General features: G+C 54.6%; 2 protein-coding genes across 2 annotated transcripts; both read right to left on the reverse strand.

The window, feature by feature from the left end:
* Positions 1-359: 359 nt before the first annotated feature.
* On the reverse strand, positions 360-7446 carry ZAR1 (zygote arrest 1; the record flags this gene model as incomplete). The annotated part of the gene is made up of 4 exons (XM_084895719.1): positions 360-694; positions 3738-3812; positions 3892-3984; positions 6550-7446. 4 exons carry the CDS (start codon positions 7444-7446, stop codon positions 551-553), a joined length of 1209 nt encoding a protein of 402 aa, XP_084751845.1. The 3' UTR covers positions 360-550.
* Positions 7447-8323: 877 nt separating this feature from the next.
* Positions 8324-14925, reverse strand: SLC10A4 (solute carrier family 10 member 4). The gene is made up of 3 exons (XM_084895711.1): positions 13807-14925; positions 12804-13014; positions 8324-9359 (listed from the first exon to the last, which is right to left on the reverse strand). Exons 1-3 carry the CDS (start codon positions 14490-14492, stop codon positions 8847-8849), a joined length of 1410 nt encoding a protein of 469 aa, XP_084751837.1. The 5' UTR covers positions 14493-14925; the 3' UTR covers positions 8324-8846.
* Positions 14926-20419: the final 5494 nt, after the last annotated feature.

Raw genomic sequence — 20419 nt, forward strand, 5'->3', positions numbered from 1 at the left:
TGGCCCCTACATCAGGTGGCTCTGCCTCCACCTCCTTCGGAAGCATGCTTATCCCATGGCTAGTTGGCTTCTCTCTATTCACATCTTGCTTAGAAGCTTCAGCCCTACCCACACACATAAGCAGTAAATCTCATATGTATGAGCCCCTCATAGGTTTCCCCAGTGATGAATATGCCTCAGAGCCTGGCTGCTCCGTAGGCAATTATAATAAAAGTGTAATATGCTAATTAGACCGGATGGCCGAACGACTGACCTTCCAGACCAAGCCAGGGCTGCCAGGGCCAAGCCCCTTGCACGGATTTTGTGCATCAGGCCTCTAGTGAACAAATAATACACATGACAGGCCCAGACGGTTAGCACAGGACCAGCTCTCCTAACACTTTATTTTAAAAGACACGATTTTATGCAATTGTTTTGCAATACTTTTATTTAAAGGCTTGGTCAAGAAGCACAGCCTCGCCCGAGGAGGCGGCAGAAAGGAGAAGGGGCACGCAAAGCTGCTTGTCTGCCCCACCGGCGCCCGGCCGGTGGGACGGGCTTTTACGTGCGTTTAAATGATGTATTTGAAGCTGAAGGTGCTGTCGCAGGACAGGCGTTTGCCTTTGCATCTCCCGCACAAGTCCTGTCGATGGGGCCGCTTAGGGTCAATGTGGCGGAGCTTTATGGAGCAGGAGCATCTGGTCTGTTTACAACTCTGAAAACCCAAATGAGAAGCACGTTCAGACGGGAGACCCCGGTGACTTCCTAGAACTTCCAGCATTTTTTTCTTCGTCCAAATGCTGCGTGAATGCCCTCTAAGCAAGGCCCTGTGCTGACCTCGTCTGTACCCTTTCTAACAAGGACAGAGTGATGAAAAGAGAGAGGTGCTTAACCATTTGTCACGGTCCCTTGTCACATAGGATTTAGTTTGGAATTGTTTTTGTTTTATGAAGTGTGTTTGGGTTTTTTTTGTTTGTTTTGTTTTGTTTGTTTTTAATATATTTATTGATTTCAGAGAGAAAGGGAGAGAGAGAAAAACATCAATGATCAGAATTATTGATGGGCTGCCTCCAGCATGTCCCCTACTGGGGGGGATCGAGCCCGCAACCAAGGCACGTGCCCCTGGCTGGACTCGAACCTGGGACCCTTCAGTCTGCAGGCCAACGCTCTATGCACTGAGCCAAACCAGCTAGGGCTGGAATTGATTCTTTTGAAACAATTTTCTCACAGGAAGTCTTTTCCTGCACTTGAAGGGTGGCGAATAAGCAAGCTGGGATGAGGAGATGAAACACAAAAGAACTTTTAAGTAAAAATAGAAGTATTGCAAAACAAGGAAAGCTACTATGGGAGGTGAATGCCTAGTAGCAAGCCATGGCTCAGGCCTGGCCTCAATGGCCTGGCCTCCCCACCCACCCTCTACAGCGACTCACACCGAGGCCGAGGCCACGCAGCCGCCCCTGGGCCCACAGCCGGTGGCTAAGACCTCCTCCTTCAGAGCCTGACCGGCTCTGCCCTGACCTCAGGGAGTCTGAACAGCCTGCCACGTGCCTGGGGGACCTAGATTTGCTTTCAAACAAATGATTCTCCTTTGCAAGCTCTCAGGCGAGACTGAACTTTAAAACCCCAGGCTTAGCTCGGCCGGTGTGGGTCAGTGGTTAAGCATCAACCTGTGAACCAGGAGGTCACGGTTCAATTCCCAGTCAGGGCACATGCTCAATCCCCAATAAAGGGGTGTGTGTGTGTGTGTGTGTGTGTGTGTGTGTGTGTGTGCAGGAGGCAGCTGATCAATGATAGGATTCTCTCTCATCATGAATGTTTCCCCTCTCTCTCCCTTCCTCTCTGAAGTCAATCTTTTTTAATCCCATGCTGCTTCTAAACGCTTTAACTTGGGGATGTGCTTCATAAGCAGCATCTGGGAGAGGACACCCGGACTCCAAGGTGACGTCAGTCGTGCCAATGGAGGAGGAGACTGATGGAAGTCAAAACGGGGGCTGCCAGCTGGATACCCATGCGGGATTTCACCCCTACAGGCACTGCTGGGGCATTTCAAAGAGGTTACCACGGCATTACAAGACATCAGTGAGAAGAAAGGGGGCGTTGCTGGGGTTTCTATGGTGTTGGCAGCGTACGGTATGTGTTTTTCAACTACTGCCGTTCTTATCAGGAACTAAAACCTGAGCGAGGAGGCAAGGCCCAGTGTGGACTCCGCCTTCCTGACCACGACCTCTGAGTCCAGCACCTCTGAGTCCTTTCATATTGTAATGTAACACCTGATAAAAGGTGGCTGGTAAAAAAAAAAAAAAAAAAAAAAAAAAAAAAAAAAATCCTATCTAATAATCTAATAAAGAGGAATATGTTAATTGCCATCACTCCATCACAAAGATGGCTGCACCCACAGCTGAGGCCAAGTTCCCTTAAGGAGCCTTAACGAGCAATCAGCAGGGACCTGAGGCTACGCCCTCCCCTGCCCCCGTGGGGCTGACAGGGACCTCGGGCTACCCCCCCCCCCACCTGGCAGGGCTGGACAGGGGACCTCAAGCCATGCCCCCCACCCTGGCATCAGGCTGCAGGACCTCAGACCGCCCCCAGTGCCAGGCCAGGGGACCTGAGCCTACACCCTCCCCTGCCCCCGTGGGGTTTGACGGGGGACCTCAAGGTGCTCTTCCCATCCTGGTGCTGGGCTAGGGAGCCTCAGGCTGCGCCCCCACCAGGTGGGGCTTGACAGGGGACCTCAGGCTGTGCCCCGCACTCAGCAGGGCTTGACGGGGGACCTCAAGGTGCAGCCCCAGTGCTGGGTCGGGGGAACTCAGGCTGTGCCCCGGCCCAGCAGGGCTTGATGGGGGACCTGAGGCTACGCCCCCCTCCTGGTGCTGGGCCAGGGGACCTGAGGCTGTGCCCCCCCTGCCTGGTGCGGCTTGATGGGGGACCGCAGGCCATGCACCCCACCCAGCGGGGCTTGGCAGGGGACCTCAGGCTATGTCTCCCACTTGGTGGGGCTTGACGGAGGACCTCAAGGCACACCCCCTACCCTGGGGGACCTCAGGTCTGGGCTGGGGAACCTCAGTCCACACCACCCATCCTGGCACGGGGCCAGGGGACCCGAAACTATGCCCCCTACCGGGCAGGGCTTGACAAGGATGGGACTGGCCAGGTCTGGGTCTAGCCCAATGTTGTGGGGGCCAGCCGGGTCTGGGTCTGACACGATTTTGAGGTGCATGTGGGTGGGCAGGGTGTGCCTCAGACTCTGACAGGAGGAAGGTTTTCGTATACATTTTACTAACTTTCTTTCATCCCTGACACTTCTATTATAGAGAAAAGGCAAATAGCAATATTAAATTATTTCCTCTAATGAATCCCCTTTTAATGTGCACGAATTTCGCGCCGGGTCACTAGTAAATAAATGAAAGCAGCAGCAGCAGCGGCATCTGGGCCAAGCGGAACCTTCCCCACCCCGTGTCAGCAGAGCAGCAGCCCATTTCCTCAGTTTGCTTTCCCTACATTAGACCGAGCAGCGGGTGAGGCAAATGTTCTTCCATATTGCAAGTGAGGTCGGTCCTGGACTCTAAAGAGGGTTCTCAGAAGGGACCTGACCCTGAGGCCTGCTTGCCAGCTGAGATCATTCCGAACTCCGACCAAAAAGCTGTCCAACGCCTGGAGGTTGCTGGGAACCGAGCCTCCTTTAGGAACTGTATCCAGCACACTGCACCAAACCCTCTGCCACGACCCAGTTCAGACAGAAACGCAAGCCTGCGGCTTACCTGACAGGTGATGGCCTCCACTCGGTAAGGGTTGTAAGACTTCTGACAAGTCCTGCAGAACTGCTTGAAGTACACCTGTGACGAGAGAGAGAAAACGTCAAGCAAACCCCTCTGGACACCCCCGTCAGCCGACGCCAGTGGCGGGGATGCTCACCTTGTTGGTGCCCTGCACACACCACACGTAGGCGCTCTCCCACCGGATGTTGCAGTCCTTGCAGTGATAATAGCCGTACTTCTGCTCCAGGAACTGAACGGAAGGACACCGAGGTTTAACCAATGTGATATCGAATTGTTACCCTTTATTTCAGAAGCAGAGGATCTATTTCATCCTTAAAATCGGCCGAAACCAGTTTGGCTCAATGGGAAGTCTCTGCTTCATGCACCAAACCCGCAATACCTGGCTGCGCATGAACAGTGACGTGTCCTTAAAGAAGAGCACAGCCGAGACCGGTTTGGTTCAGTGGATGGAGCATCGGCTTGGGGACTGAAGGGTCCCGGGTTCGATTCTATTCAAGGGCATGTACCTTGGTTGCGGGAATATCCCCAGTAGGGGGTGTGCAAGAGGCGGCTGATCGATGACTCTCATCGATTTTTCTAACTATCTCCCTTCCTCTCTGTACAAAATCAATAAAATATATATATTTTTTAAAAATCAGCAGCTTCCTTCCCACGGTGGAGGAAAGCAGGGGCAGGTTCGAATTGGGAAGGAGGTGAGCGGCTGGCCTAATTGAGCAGATAGGCAAACCGTTTAACTGGTGCCAGGGTTACTGGGTTTATTAAGCAAAGTAACGGACAGCGGGTGGGTGTTTTCCCTCAGACAGGCCAGGGGAAAGCCAAACACCCAGGTTCTCTGCTCCTCGGGACCCTCTTCAGAGGCCTCTGTGGTTGGGTAGGGATTTAGAACACAGTCGTGGGTGGTTACGCTGAAGAACAGGCGTCAGACGCCGAATCCTCAACTACCTCCAGGTGTCCCCCCAAGGTGAAGTTCTCTAGGCTGCGAGTTCAGTTCCCCCAAATAGTCAAGTAGGAATCCAAAGGGTGGGTAAGCCACAGCTCGTGTGTGACATGAACAAAAGGACCACGGCCTTCCTCCTAAGCTGCCTTCCCTCCCAGGGAGAAACCAGTTGCAAACAAGTCTTTGTGGTCAGGCCTTTCAAAGGGAAAGAGATTTGGGAGAGCACTCGGCCATTTCCCAGGTGAGCAAACTAAAGTCCGGGAAGGTTACAGTTAAGATGCCCCCTAGTGCCCAGGCCCGTGGCTCGGGGCTGAGAATCTATGAACTGGGACAGGGGTCGGCACACTCATTAGTCAGCAGAGCCAAATACCAACAGTACCACGATTGAAATTTCTTTTGAGAGCCAAATTTTTTAAACTTAAACTTCTTCTAACCCCACTTCTTCAACATAGACTCGCCCAGGCCGTGGTATTTTGTGGAAGAGCCACACTCAAGGGGCCAAAAAGCCGCATGTGGCTTGCGAGCCGCAGTTTGCCGACCGTGGAACGAGGAGGCCACAGTTCGATTCCCAGTCAGGGCACATGCCCCGGTTGCAGTCACTAGTGAGGGGTGTATAGGAAGCAACTGATCAATGATTCTCATCCCTGATGTTTGTCTCTCTCTCTCCATCTCCCTTCCTCTCTGAAATAAATTTTTTTTTCCAAAAACAAGATGGCACATAGCCTGTGTATAAATTCCCAATTCACTCCTCCTCTCCTCCCCACCCTCCAGCAGCCCTGGGTGGCCTCTTGTACCCTCCATGCCTTCCTGCCTCCATGGGTTACAGCTGTCCTCAGTGGCCTCCAGACCTGTGGGGTTCAGCTAGTGGGAACTGGCCCTCCTGGCCCGCCATACACAACAGCCCCAATGCTCCCGCACCGTTATGTTTCTGGGTGGAGGTGCTTTTTAGGGGCCAGGAAAGACCCAAGGGCGGCAGGCACTGCACTGGAAGCTTTGGAAAACCCAGCAAGAATGAGGGGCAAGAGGGGGGTGGGACATATGTGGGGAGGGGTTTGGGTTGAGGATGGGGGGATGAGGACAATTATGTGATACCATAATCAATTTTTTAAAATGGAAAAAAAAAAAAAAAAAGAATGAGGGGCAAGGTGAACAGCACCCTAGTAGTCGACGGTTGTGGCTTTTGCTATTAAAAGGAGAAAAGTGGGCGGGATCCTTGGGAATCAGCTCTCCCACCAGCAAGCCAAACCTTCTGATGCCCCTCCCGGTGCCCTCCCAGAGGGTCCACACCGGACAGCTGGACAGCGTGCTCACGACGGCGTTTAGACAGCAAATACGCCCAGAATGCGAACATTTAAAGGGCGCCTCCCTCACCGAGCTCGGGGCTGGCATTTTCCATCACCATCAGGCTCCAATTAGCTTAACTCTTGGATGGGGATGGCGCCTGGGGCTGCCAGCGGCTGCAGAAAGGCCCCCGACGGCCCGGCGCCCAGGAGAGCCCGGCGCCTTTCCGCGCCCAGAGCAGAACCCGGAGGAGCCGCCCCCGGGCCCCCGCGCCCCCCGGAGGAGACGCCCCCCGGGTCCCCGCGCCCAGAGCAGAACCCGGAGGAGACGCCCCCCGGGTCCCCGCGCCCAGAGCAGAACCCGGAGGAGACGCCCCCCGGGTCCCCGCGCCCAGAGCAGAACCCGGAGGAGACGCCCCCCGGGTCCCCGCGCCCCCCAGAGGAGACACCCCCGGGGTCCCCGCGCCCCCAGGAGGAGACGCCCCCCGGGGTCTCCGGGGTCCCCGCGCCCAAAGCAGAACCCGGAGGAGACGCCCCCGGGTCCCCGCGCCCCCGCCCGCCTGTCCCGCAGCCTCACCTGGAAGCGCAGGCGCTCCTTGCCCGGCTCCGGGCTCCGCGGCGGCGACCTCTCGCCCTCGCCGTCCCGGGCGCCCCCCTCCGGCTGCTGCTCGGAGCCCCCGGACGCGCTCCGCGGAGCGGCCTCGCCTCCCCGGGCCTCGCGCGGCGGCGGCTCCGGCGCGTCCGCCGACGGCTCCCAGCTCGCGCGCACCTGCTCCGCCTCCTCCTCCCGCAGCTCCTCCGGGGCCCGCGGCCGCTCCGCCGCCGTCCCCGCCGCGCGCCCTCCCCGCTCGGGGCCGCGGGGCCTGGGCGGGGGCGGGCCCCGCTCTGCGGCCGGCGCGGCGGCCTCGGCGCCGTCCAGGAAGGTGGTGGTGACGCGGCGGGAGACCACGGGCGAGTACACGGCCACGGAGCGCGGGAAGCGCGGGAGGCGCGGGCCGCCGCCCGGGGGGCTGGCGGGCTCGGGGCGCGGGCGCGCGGGCGGCGGGGAGGCCTCGGGGCCGGGGGCCGGGGCGCCGGCGTCGCGGGGCCGGCGCGGCAGCGTCCGCCGCCCGAGCGCGCACTGCACCGCCGCGTCCCGGCGCGGGTTCACCTGCACCGCCGCGTCCCGGCTGCCCGCCCGGCGCGGCCGCGGGGCCGGGCCCGGGCCCACCTGCGCCAGGAGCGCCATGAGCTGCGCCCGCTGGAAGCTGTCGAAGTACTCGGCGGCCATCAGCTGCCCGTAGCCCGGGAAGGGCGGCGCCGCCCCGGCCAGGGCGGAGGGCGCGGGAGGGGGGTCCCCGGCGCGCGGCCGCCAGCCGCCCCCGCCCGCCAGGCCCTTGCCCCGCGCGGCCGGCGGGTAGAGGTAGGGGTACGGGTACGCGGCGCACGCGGGGTACATGGAGCCGTCCAGCGCCTCGTCCGCCAGGGAAGCCATGCGCGCGGCCCCCGCCGCTCCCGCCCGCCGCCTCCGCCTTAAGTGGGCGGCCTCGCGGGGGCGGCCCGGAGCCCGCCCCCCGCCGCGCCTGCCCGCCGCGCCTGCCCGCCGCGCCCGGCCCCCGCGCCCCCTCCCCGCAGGGAGGGCTGCTTCCTGCCCCCCTCGGGGGAGAGGGGGGTCCGCACAGACACCCCTAGATGGCCTGCAAGGAGGCTTTCTTTGCGGTGCGCGCGCTGGTTTCTAAGTGAACTTGCCCGCGCGCAACAGAACGCTCACCTGGATGCGCTGAGCCAGGTGCTCCTCATCCCCTGATCGTCCTCGGGGTCTGCACCCAAGGAGCCGAGGCCAGGCTGCAAAGGCGAAGGCCTGGTTGGGTTACCTCTGATGTCAGGTTGTGGGTTATTCAGTTATCTCAGGGCTGCTCCGAGAAGTCTACCTTAGGAAGCCATTCATTACGCGCGGGAAGCGCTCTAGGTCACCCATGTCCAGGCTAATTGTCAACTCCTGGGGCTCGTGCTCTCACTCCCCCCCACCCCCACCCCCCCGCACACGCCCCGCCTCAAACGTGGGCCCTGAGGTACTCTTGAGTACCTCCAGGTACTAATGACTAGTCTTTGGGGTAGACAGTAGTTCTACCAATTTCCTAATCTAATCACCTCCCCAAGAAGTAAATTGATTGGGGAGGCGGGTGTTAACATAAATGCATTAGGCCAAGTCAGTCCCCTGGAGTTGAAAAAAAAAAAAAATGCACTCTGTCCACCAGAAAAATGTTGTCTGTTCATCACCAAGCGATATTAGATCAAGAAATCAAATACATTCACGTACTTTTTTGTGTGTGTTTTTTTTTTCCTGATTGGAAACAGGTTGGACACTGAAATACTACTAGTCATTGTTTAATTGACCTGCTTGTGGATTTTTCTAAATAGGGGTCAAATTTCAACATTGTCAAGTGTTCATAAGTTACGCTATAGCACACTTCCTTTTTTACAATCACATTAAACTCCATGATGCTTTACAAATATAGCTTGTTTTTACTCCTATAAGATAGTGCACCAAAATTCTACATTTCCCAAACCCCTTTTTTTCTGGGCGTGTACGTCTTAGAAACAGTCGTAGCAACTGGCTAACGGTGGAGACCGAGGCGCACACCCTTGACCTGTGCGGGCTCCACGTGCCTGTGTCGTCCCAGGTGCGAGTGGTAATACCACACCGACTGGGAGCTGGTGAGAACGCCCGGTGAGGACACCCAGGCGGCCTTACCGCGCGAAGTTCAAAACGGTTACAGGTATGATATTGTGAACCAATGGCTGCTACCCTTCAGGTAAACCATACACACTACCACAGACGATAAATAGGCAGGAAAACGTCAGCAAGACAAGACGCTCCTTGTGTCTCCATGCTCAGAGAACAGTCTGGGTGGTCTCCACCATCATCAAGCTCTCCGCGTTCACTGAGCCGTAGGTCGTGTCCACCATCTCCTCTTCCTTCAGCTTCTTGTAAGAAATATCCGTGTCTTCGTCCTCATCGAGAGGGTCTTGCTTGTGCAGTATTTCACGTCCGTACATCTTGTAGATCAGCACGAACACCCCCGCCTCCGCAGACTGGAAGAGGGCGTAGAGCAGCGGGAACATGTACATGCTCCCGATGAGGTGCGGGGGGAAGGCCAGCTTGAGGATGGCGGTGCAGAGCTGCACGTTCTGGCTGCCGGTCTCCAGGCAGACGGTCCTCTTGCAGTTGGGGGGCAGACGGAAGAGCGTGGCGAGGCCGTAGCCGGAGGCGTAGCCCGCCAGGGGCATGAAGATCGCGATCATGTAAACGGCGGCAGGAATGCTGGCCAGCAGTTCCGGTCCTAACATAGTGCCGGTCATGATGAAAAGGACCACCAGTGTCACGAGCAGAGACCACAGGGAAACCTGGCGATAGAAAATGGATAAACAAGCTGTCAAACAAACAAACAAAAGACAGTTGGAGGGGAATTCAGGCAAGGGACTCCCGGGCACTCGGAAGAAAAGACGCATCTAGTCTGACCTCCCACACAAAACCGAGATCTTTGCGGCCACGACGACCTTGACAGAGCATCCCCTGAAGGAGGGCAGATTGCTGGGCCGGAGCCTCCAAACCACGTGGCCCAGCTCTCCTGGTCTGGAGGCCTGTTCTTATGCCTAGCGACCTAGTAACAATCCTCCTATAACCGCAAGCCGTGGTCACGGACAGGCCCTCAGAAGCAACCACTCCACCTGCAAACACCTTCAAACATCTACAAGCAGCTTTCACTGGTTTGGCTCAGTGGATAGAGCGTCAGCCTAGGGACTGAAGGGTCCCAGGTTCGATTCCCGTCAAGGGCATGTACCTGGGTTGCGGGCACATCCCCAGTAGGAGGTGTGCAAGAGGCAGCTGATCAATGTTTCTCTCTCATGGATGTTTCTAACTCTCTATCCCTCTCCCTTCCTCTCTGTAAAAAAAAAAAAAAAAAAAATCAATAAAAAAAATATATTTTTTAAAGTCTACAAACAGTTACCCGGGGAAGGCCACTCCAGCACTGTCTCCAGGCTTCCGGCCTCCATCATGTAACTCTGTTCTGGAGTTTTTACTGTTCGGAGCACACGCTGAATTGGTGAATGTGCCTCTCACTAACAGAGCGGTTAGAAGGGAGCCCAATGCACAGGTGTGGTCGGTCTGTGAACAGAGTGGACAAAGCGCCATTCCTCTCCCTGAACTGGAGCCCATCTTTTCCATAAGAAATTAGTGCTGCTTTTACACATGACGTAACAGGCTATTAAAAATGTCTGAAATCAAGCTGCGATATTTCTCACCTCCAAAATACTTTCTGAGAATTGTTAGCAATATCAAAACAATTATTAACTCTCAGATTACGTAAGGGAGGGAATGCAGACACTAGATGTGAAGTAGTCATTGCAAATTTGCAATTCCCCCTTTTCATCTGTTCCTGAGAAACCTCCCACCTGTGGGTCTCTAGTGATGCTTCCGGGTTATTATAGTAAATGATTTTTTTAAATTGATTTCAGAGAAGAAGGGAGAGGGAGGGAGAGATAGAAACATCAATGATGAGAGAGAATCATTGATTGGCTGGCTGGCTGCTGCCTGCAACCCGGGCATCTGCCCTTGACTAGAACCAAACCTGGGACTGTTCAGTCTGCAGGCTAATGCTCTATCCACTGAGCCAGACCAGCTAGGGCTAGTAAATGATTTTCAATTTAAAACAACTCACTTATAAAAACATTGTCCTCTTGTAAAACATTTCACGCCCTCAAGTAAAACAGACTGTGTAAATAGCAAGGTAGAAACCTAAAAATGCCTCTTCTATGCCCAGTGTGGCCTCAGTTGGTTGAGCATCTTCCCAAAAATCAGGAGGTCGTTGGTTCGATTCCCAGTATGGGCACATGCCCCGTTTCATGCTTGAATCCCTGAAATGCAGGAAGGGCATGCAGGAGGCAGTGGATTGATGTTTCACTTTCATTGATGCTTCTTTCCCTTCCTCTATCTAAAATCAATAAAAATATTTTAAAAGATTTTCCTCTCCTAGTTCTTCAGATTGGGGGTGAGGTTGTTTTTCTAAATGGTGGTTTCTGGTTCCCTGGATGTCTGAAGGAAAACCCCTTAGGGGTGTGTGGTATTGCAATATAGAGTACTTTATACTCTTTTAAAAAATAGTTAAAATTTATCTGGAAAGATTAAAAGTCTACCCTAGAGGATGCTGAATAATTATTATATGAGATACTCATGCCACCAATGTACAATTGGCAGAAGCCAAACTTATAAATCAAAACTTAATATAAGTTTCAAAGTGTGTCCACATCAAAAGCTTTGTTAGAAGCCCTAGCTGGTTTGGCTCAGTGGATAGATTATCCACTTTGGTGTGAAGGGTCCCCGGGACTCAATTCCAATCAAGGGCACCTGCTGAGTTACAGGCTGGATCCCCAGTAGGGGGCAGGCAGGAGGCAGCTGATCAATGATTCTCTCTCATCACTGATGTTTCTATTTTTCTCTCCCTTCCTCTCTGAAATCAATAAAAATATTTTTTAAAAAGAACCCTCTAGCCGGGACCGGTTTGGCTCAATGGATAGAGCGTCGGCTTGGAGACTGAAGGGTCCCGGGTTCGATTCCGGTCAAGGGCATGTACCTTGGTTGCGGGCATATCCTCAGTAGGGGGTGTGCAAGAGGCAGCTGATCAATGACTCTCTCTCATCGATGTTTCTAACTCTCTCCCTTCCTCTCTGTACAAAATCAATAAAATATATTTTTTAAAAAGAACCCTCTATTTTTCATATTAATAAAAGTTAGCCCCTCTGTATAAAAAGATTACTTTAGAAAATAAATTAATATAAGTAAAACACAAAAGATGTCTTATTAAACCTAAATTGAAACATTGGAGAGACTCGTTTTCTCTCTCTACAGGAATTTGCATGTGCATTTTACAATGACTAGTTTTGTAGGGTACCAACCTCCTAAAATGAGAATGCTGTTATTGTTTACTCTTATTTACTACTGTTTCAGTTTTCAAAGAAAGCTTAACCTAGAAATATGTAAATATTTCCTCCAGTCACCTAGTACAAAACCTCTCCTGCTACAAAAAGGACCAGGTTGTTTTTTTAAAGCAATTTTTGAAATATTGCATAAAATAGTAGAAATCCCCATGCTTTCACTACCTTTGGAAATCATGAAGGATTGCAAAGAGGAAGGAGAAAAACACAAATTTATTAATGGCAATATAGTCTGTATTATTTACCCATGACCTAATTTTATTTTGTGCTTTAAAGCTCATATGTTGTGCATTCTGTTACATTGCCATGATGTAATTTTTAAATTACTTTTGGTCTTATTAATATCAACTTATTCTTAGAAAATTAATAAAACATTTTAAAGCAACTGTCTACAGAGTTTCTCAGAATAAGAGTCCCACCTTTAAAACAGAGTAACACATTTCTAAAATGCAGTACAAATTCTATTAGTAACGCATTTCTTCAGTACTGTACAAATTCTATTAAAATAATTTCATTTCAGCTCCTTGTTTTGTAACACAGGGGTGGTTAATGGAAAATGTTTCCATTTTATGCACTACCATCCATTTCCCACAATGGTCTGTTTCCTCCTAGGAGTTCTGAGTTCTCTTGTGCTGTTTTTAATTGAGCTGTGTCTTAAAGCTATAATTTCTGAAATTCAAAAAAGGTGAAAGTTGCCTTTGGGCATAAGCTTTTTTTTTAAATAAGTGTATGCATGCCAGGCCTGCCGAATCCTTTTCTTCCTCACCCCTCTTTCCCAAACGCCCTAGCATTTCTGCCGGGCTCAGGCCCAAGGACTCTGAGCCTACCAAGCATGGAGAGGAGGAGTGAGCTCACCTTCACAATGTAGTCAGCCACCCGGCTGTATTTGTAGCGGATGAAGACGCCCAGGCCGATGGGGATGAGGGTGCTGCAGAGAGTCAGGGTGATGGCGCCCAGGGGCAGCAGCTGCACCAGGGGCGTGTTGATCCACGCCCGGCTGTAGATCCACAGGCACAGGGGCATCAGCGCCAGCGCCAGGATGGTGGAGGAGATGGTCATGATGATGCTGCAGAACAGGGAGCAGAAGTCAGCACGGGCTGCGAGCCGAAGGGCCCCATCTTGCACCTGGGCAACCCTCTGTCTTGAACACGAGGTTGAGGTCCAGGTGGAGGTGGAAGGGGAAGGGGGAGACTGCTATTTCCCAGCCTGAGGCCTGGGGAGAACCTACTTCTTCCCAGGTGCGGGCCAAAGAGCTGCAAGTCCAAGGCCAGCTGAGACATGAGGGAGGGAAAGGGGGGAGAGAGAAAAGCCTTCAGCACTGCTGCCGGGCTCTGTGCAGCCGAGGACGCTGGCTACAGTCTGGATAGTCTGGGTGATTGTGAGGGCGAGGAACATCTTTTTTTTAAGCCTTCAAAACCCCGCGTTAGACACAGGAAAGCTGCTGCATGCTACATGTTGCACTGAACTCGTTTACGTTGTCTTCTATATGAGATTACGCTTCCCTGGGACCAATCGCCCTGTTTGGTGGTGCATTTTCGGGGAGGGGAGGGTCCTGGCCTCAGGCTTCCAGTTCTCTTTGTCCTCCAGCGACGAAGACCTGCGCTGACAGCCCAACCCTCGGGGAGGACGGGGAGGAAACCCCAGGACCATCCACTCAGCTCGTCCCTGTCTAGATCTCCCCCCCCCCCCCCCCTGCCCAACACCTCTGCCTCGACTTCCACACCTTCCTCCACCTCCTCTTCCCCGCCCCAAGCCTCAGTCCCACCGCCTCTCAGTACTCTGTCCCCGGGCTGGAACCCCCGGCTGGAACCCCGGGCTGGAGGGACGGGAAAGCTGCCCAAGGGGCACAGCCGGGTACCTGAGGTTCATGTCGCCGTCCACCAGCAGGGACATGAGGTTGGAGAGGTTGCCGCCGGGGCAGCAGCCGCACAGGAGCACGGCCAGGGCGGCCACCTCGTCCAGCCGGCAGAGCAGCGCCAGCAGGAAGGCGAGCAGCGGCAGGAGGCCGAACTGGCAGAGCGCGGCCAGCAGCGCGCCCAGCGGCCGCCGCACGTGCGCGCCGAAGCGGCCCGCGTCCACCGTGCAGCCCAGGCCCAGCATGGCCACGCACAGGGCGGCGCCCACCAGCACGTTCAGCCCGTGGCTCAGCGGCGTGTCCCAGAACGCGGGCTCCAGCGGCGCCCAGGGCGGCGGGAACGGGGAGGCGCCCGCGCCGGCCACCGCGCTCCCCGCCAAGCCGCCCGCCGTGGGCTCCGGGGCGGCAGCGGGGCCGGCGCTGAACCCCGCGCTGGGACCCGGCCCGAGGCTGATCCCGGGGCTGGGGCTGAGCCCGGGGCTGGGGCTGAACCCGGGGCTGGGGCTGAGCCCGGGGCTGGGGCTGAGCCCGGGGCTGGGGCTGAACCCGGGGCTGGGGCTGAGCCCGGGGCTGGGGCTGGGGCTCGGGGCTGCGGGGAAGCCGGGACTGGGGCTCAGGCTGCCCACGCCGGGCAGCAGCGTGTAGTTGTCCGGGGCGAGGAGCCCGGTGGTGTTGCCGCCGTCGGACATGGCGCGATCGTCGGAGCCGGCGGGCCGGTCGGTCCTGCCCGCGCCGCGGATGGATGGATGTGTCTGTTCCCCGCAGCCGCGCGCTGCTCTCCGCGCCCCGGTCGGTCGGTCGCCGCCGCCGATCTCCGTCGGTCCGTCTGCCCGTCCGCAGCCGCGGCCGTGCGCCTCTGACGTCTGTCTCCGCGGCGGCGTCGGGGGCGGCGGGTCGGGCTCCGCTCCTCCGGCTCCGGCTCCGGCTCCGGGCGGCCGCCGCCCGCGGGCGGGCACTGGGAGCGCGGCCCCCGGGACGAACCCAATCGCCGCGCCCCGCGCCCCGAGGCCCCGCCTCGCCGCCCGGTCCCTCCTGTAATCCCCGGTGAGTGGTTCTGTTCCAGCCGAGCCAGGGGCGGGACAAAGACCCGACAAAGGAGGAGCCGGAGGGACGGCGTGCCTGGCCGCGGACCGGGCTCTCGGATGGGCGCTGCCTGTGCGATAACGGAATCTGGAGACCCAGGCGCCGGGAGAGAGCGAGGAACGCTTATCTGAGCGCACACACCCCGCGGTGCCCAGCCTGCAGCCCTGGCAGCGGGGGCGGCGGACCACAGGAGCGCTCTCTGCGGGGAAGCACACCCCTGTCTGGCTCTACTTGGCAGACACATGTTACTAGTGAAATAATGTTTAATACTCAGACTTGAAGTAATCCTACTGATGGGTGTTGTGCCAGGTCTTATGCAAATGCGGGCGCATTATTTTATTTTATTGTTTACAGTATTACAAATAGTAGTACATATGTCTCTTTTTAAAAAATATATTTTATTGAATTATTTATTTTTTTTACAGAGAGGAAGAGAGAGGGATAGAGTTAGAAACATCGATGAGAAACATCCATCAGCTGCCTGCTGCTGTCTCTTTTTATCCCCCATTGACCTTCCCCTCTATCCCCGACCCCCAACATGCCCTCACCCCCAGTGTCTTGCGTCCATGGGTTATGCTCATGTGCACGCAAACAAGTCCTTGGGTTGATCTCTTACCCCCTCCACTCCTACAACACTCGCAGCCTTCCCGCTGCTGTTTGACAGTCTGTTGCATGCTTCTCTCTGCCTCTGTCTTTATTTTTGTTCGCCAGTTTATAATGTTCTTTATTACCCACCAATGAGTGAGGTGCGTTCATTCTTTTGATTCTCACAGCAGGACCCTGGGGAGAGATCCCGTTAGGCTGACTTTTACATGCAAGGGATCCGAGGCCCAGGGAAGTCTCTGTCTCACGCACCAAACCCGCAATACCCGGCTGTGTGTCCTTAAAGAAGAGCGCAGCTCAGAGGAGGCTCTGTAGGAAAAAAATGCGTATTTTGGAAGTTATTGGCAGGCGGGGAGAGGATATTTCAGTGGTCACAGATTTATGACGAGTATAACGCTGGCATTGGGATTAAAGGACTGAAAAGAAATAAAGTGGTGAGATTCTCTGCTTCAGACAGATGTTATTCCCCAACAAATCAAGGTGTGAGTTCATGGGGATGGAGACAAGCACTGTAGGCTGCCACCTGATGCACCCATCTCCAAAGGGAGGACCCCTCAGCACGCCATGGGGACCTGGCCTTTGGGAGGCCGCTGGCTGTCCGGAATGACCATAGGATGAAAGCCGAGGACCAGGGGGTAGCCTGCGAGGCGCTAAACCCCCCCAGCGAGGTTTTACTCTTGGGAACTTGTTCCTGCTCCTCTTCTGACCCCAGGGGAGCCTGGGTGGCTTCCATTCCTCAGAAGCAAACTGACCCCATGTGACTGTATTTTCTCCACCCCAAACCTCCTGAACATGACAGAGAAGGTGAAAAATCAGACTACATTCACAACACATGGCATTCTTTTTTAAAAATATACATTTTATTGATTTTTTTCCAGAGAGAAAGAGAGAGGAATAGAGAGTTAGAAACATCGATGAGAGAGAATCATCGATCAGCTGCCTCCTGCACACCCCCTACTGGGGATGTACCCGCAACCAAGGTACATGCCCTTGACCGGAATCGAACCCGGGACCCTTCAGTCCGCAGACCTACACTCTATCCACTGAGCCAAACTAGTCAGGGCAGAGGCAGGTGACTGATGTAACTCTCTCGTTGATGTTTCTGGCTCTCTATCCCTCTCCCTTCCTCTCTGTAAAAAATCTTAATCACCAATTTATTTCTTCTCCGTTAGACCATAATTTCTAAAGCGGACAGTGCTTCAGCGGGCATATGGGAAAATATCATACCTCATATTTTCCAAAACACTAAGCCCAAGAAAGTAACCAAAACAAGTTTTCATTTAGACTTAGGAAAGCAAAAGAAACATATCCAGGTATACAATGAGACACACGAACACGACCCAGGCTGCTTTCCTACGCGAGTCCGTCCCGGGAGACGTGTGCAGAAGCAGACGCAATAAGGCGGAGGCGCTGCCCAGCCATCGGGTGAGATAAACCCAGCACCGACGGAGAGGGCGAGCAGAGCCCAGCGCTGCAGGCACCGCTCCTCTCCTCCCCTCCCCGTGCTGATGATATTAAAATCCGCAATCCAATTAAATTAGCAGTAATTACAGGCAGACCAGCTAGCCTCGCTCAGCTCTGAAAAGGGATGTGGGAGGTGCCTGGTTCCAGGGGTGAGGCGTCAGAAGCAGAAAGGGTCAGACGTGGTTTGTGAATCAGCAGGAGCACCTCCCAGGCAGCCCCGAGGGCTTCTGGGGGACGGCAGGCCTGTTTCCTCTCCTACTGACGTGGCCACTGTGAAAGTGAAGAAAGCAGACGCTCCTGCCTCCCCTCTACTTTCTGCTCTCCTTCCCCGTTTGGGAGAAAACCTGGGGATTAGGAAACAGCTCATGCTCCGGGTGTGGTGATGTTGGTGAGCTGCTCGGGCCACTTAGCTTCCTCAACTGTCCCCCATCATTCACTCTGGCCCACCCAGAGAATGCATAACAGGAGAGACGGAAACACAGCACTTGGGAAATAACGCTATTTGGAGGAAAGTTCATGTAGAGCCTTGTCGCACACCATATACCAAATCAAATTGCAGGTAGATGAAAGAGCTCATTATAATCATGAGGATGCAACAAAATATTGGCTAGTATTTACCTCATCTTTGGATAGGAAAAATCTTCCTAAGCACAAAAGTAGCAGGAGGAATCCTAATGGGAAGCTCAGTAGATGTGGCTACATAAAAATGTTACACTGTAGTACAAGCAGCATCGAAAAAAAATATTAAAAGCGAAGTACAGCCCGGTGGGTGTGGCTCAGTGGTTGAGCGTTGACCCATGAACCAGAAGGCCAAGGTCAGGCTTGATCCTCAGTAGGGGGCGTGCAGGAGGCAGCTGGTCGGGGATTCTCTCTCGTCATTGATGTTTCTAGCCCTCCCTCCCACTCCCTTCCCAGTGAGATTTGAATTTCAGACCAACAGTAAATAAGGTTTTTAGTAGATAAATGTCCCAAACATTTCACCTGGCTGCCTTACGTGGAGAAAGGCAATGAGCGGTGGCCTCCAGGACTTAAGATCGCCCGGAAGTTCAAAAGCACAGATTCCCAGCTGGGAGAGAGGAGCTCACAGCTCGCAGGGGATGAGCCCCAGGACTGGTGAGGAGGATGCCGCTCCGGGAGCAGAGAGAGCCAAGGCTCCCAGGGCGTTTATGGCGGAGTCACAGCTGCTTGTGAGCCGAAGGAAGATGCTGATATGCACAGTCGCTACGGCAGCCGTCGTTTGGGAAGGCAGGATGGAACCTGGACACTAACCGAGTGGCCCCGGCTCTAGGAAGCCGGGAAGCGAGCCACGGGGAGGCCAGCAGGAGGGGAGAGGACACCAAGGTGTCCCACGGAGGAACACGTTGGTAAGCACTCCAGCCTCATGCGAAACACCTCAGGTCCCTGCAGCCACTCCCGTGCGGGGTGTGTGTGTGTGTGTGTGTGTGTGTGTGTGTGTGTGTGTCTCAGTTGACTTGCTCCAAAGGGATGCCACTCCCCACCTAAGGGACCTGCTTCTGAGTTGTCAGTGACCGATGGAGGGCTGACCCCCCAGACCCATCGCCATAGGATTCCAAGCACTCCTAGGCCGGCGGTAGAACTTAATGCCAGCTTGGGAGGGGAAATTCACATACAGGTAAAAACTATCCTTGGAATCCTTTAACACCCACCAAAGTATAGTTATCTTTTTTCATGAAGGCTCGACAACCTCGTCCCGCCCCTCCACCCTCCCATTGGGAGAGAAATGGCACCTTCTTCAGCCCGTCCAGGGGTCTTCAAACTACGGCCCGCGGGCCACATGCGGCCCGCAGAGGAGTCTGATCCGGCCCGCCAGGTTTTTTGGGCAGTGAGCGCAGCCGAGGTGTTACAGTAGGAATTAGTAGTTCATATAGTCCGGCCCTCCAGCTCTCTGAGGGACCGTGATCTGGCCCCCACTTTAAAAAGTTTGAGGACCCCTGCGTAGGCTGATGCTCTATCCACTGAGCCGAGCCCGCTGGGCCGGCAGTTCTCCTGCAGCGGAGTGCCGGACGCAGCGGCCAGCTTGCATGCAGGGGCCGTGCTCTCCGAAATGACTCCCTGGGCTGTGGCTGCAGGCTCTCCGGCCACGACAAGCTCTGGGGGGCCGAGCTGGGCCTCGGAACGTCAGTCACCGCTCTGGGCTCACACTGTACTCCGGCGAACCCAACTCAGGCTGGCGTCGCCCAGACCCATGGTCTGCCTCCTGCCGTTCTCTGATTTTACGCTCACAGTTGAATTTATGAAAGTTAAACTGTGCCCGGGATGTGACTCTAAGAACCAACGTTCTCAGCTCAGTAACTGAGCAGAGAGCGATCCAACCCAGGCCACTGAGGGCCCTTCCGTGTGTGTGTGTGTGTGTGTGTGTGTGTGTGTGTGTGTGTTATGAGAGCCCAGAAAAACTGATACTATGGTTCCATTTTATGAAATCACCCAACCTGGGAGAATAAAGCCAGAAATAAAGTCCTCACTAAAGCAGGTGAGAGGGGAAGAGAGAAAACGCAGGCTCACCAAGTCCTTCCTGGTTCTGTGAGCTGATTCCCCTCCCCTTTAACCAGGCTGGTTTAAGTTGCAACCAAAGGAGTCCCCGAATAATAAAGACTATTCTCAACATCTGGGGAAAATTGAGGATTAGTTATTGAGTAGTTTACGGGCAGTGATTGGGAGTCAAAGGCTATTGTTTTGCTGGTATCGGGGTAACCCCCATTCGTGGGTCGAGGCCCCAAGCCCGTGTGGCCAGGGGAAGAAGGAGCTGCTTTAAGTGGTTGCACAAGCGGAGCAGCTGTTAGCGGGTTAATCTATCATCAGGGCATGGCCAGCTTCCCGTGCCTGGAAGTGAGCTGACCGCTACTGAGCACAGAGAGTGCCTAAAGCGAACCCAGTTCCCTGCAGAAATGATCTTGGGATCTCTAGGTTGGTGTGTAGCTGGTAACTTCCAAACCTTCTTCTGTGTTCTCTGAGGCTGTGATTCCCGTGTCCTGCCTGCCTTTCCCCAGCTGCTCCTGCTGGCTGATCCCACGCCAGCTGTCAGACGCAGTCATCTTTGCAAACAGACCAGCTCAGCTGCTCTCGAATCAGTCACTCCGCTGTGCCATCCCTACCAGAAGGCATCGGTTGAAATCTGATGGAATCCACTTCCTCCTCATCCTGTTACTTCAGAACCCTGTACCAGAGGAGCCTGTAGCCCCACAACAATACGTATGTGCTTTACATGGAAAGATTCTTTTATCTTTTCTCTGCTAATCTTTTTTTTAAATCAAGCAGTGTTTTGTTTTTTTAAAAAACATTTGTATCAATTTCAGAGAGGAAGGGAGAGGGAGAGAGAGAGAGGAACATCAATGATGAGAGAGAATTATTGATCAGCTGTCTCCTGCACACCCCCTACTAGGGATTGAGTGGCAACCTGGGCCCTGACCGGGAATAGAACCGTGACCAGAACCATGACCTCTTGGTT

Source organism: Pipistrellus hanaki (assembly GCF_964339955.1).
Source record: "Pipistrellus hanaki genome assembly, chromosome: 1".
NCBI lineage: Eukaryota > Metazoa > Chordata > Mammalia > Chiroptera > Vespertilionidae > Pipistrellus > Pipistrellus hanaki.

Coding starts and splice junctions, on each gene's coding strand:
- SLC10A4 (XM_084895711.1), bottom strand. CDS start 14,492: ATGTCCGACGGCGGCAACACCACCGGGCTCCTCGCCCCGGACAACTAC. Junction 13,015..13,806: donor GACGGCGACATGAACCTCAG/GTACCCGGCTGT, acceptor CCTGTTCTGCAG/CATCATCATGACCATCTCCT. Junction 9,360..12,803: donor TGGCTGACTACATTGTGAAG/GTGAGCTCACTC, acceptor TTCTATCGCCAG/GTTTCCCTGTGGTCTCTGCT.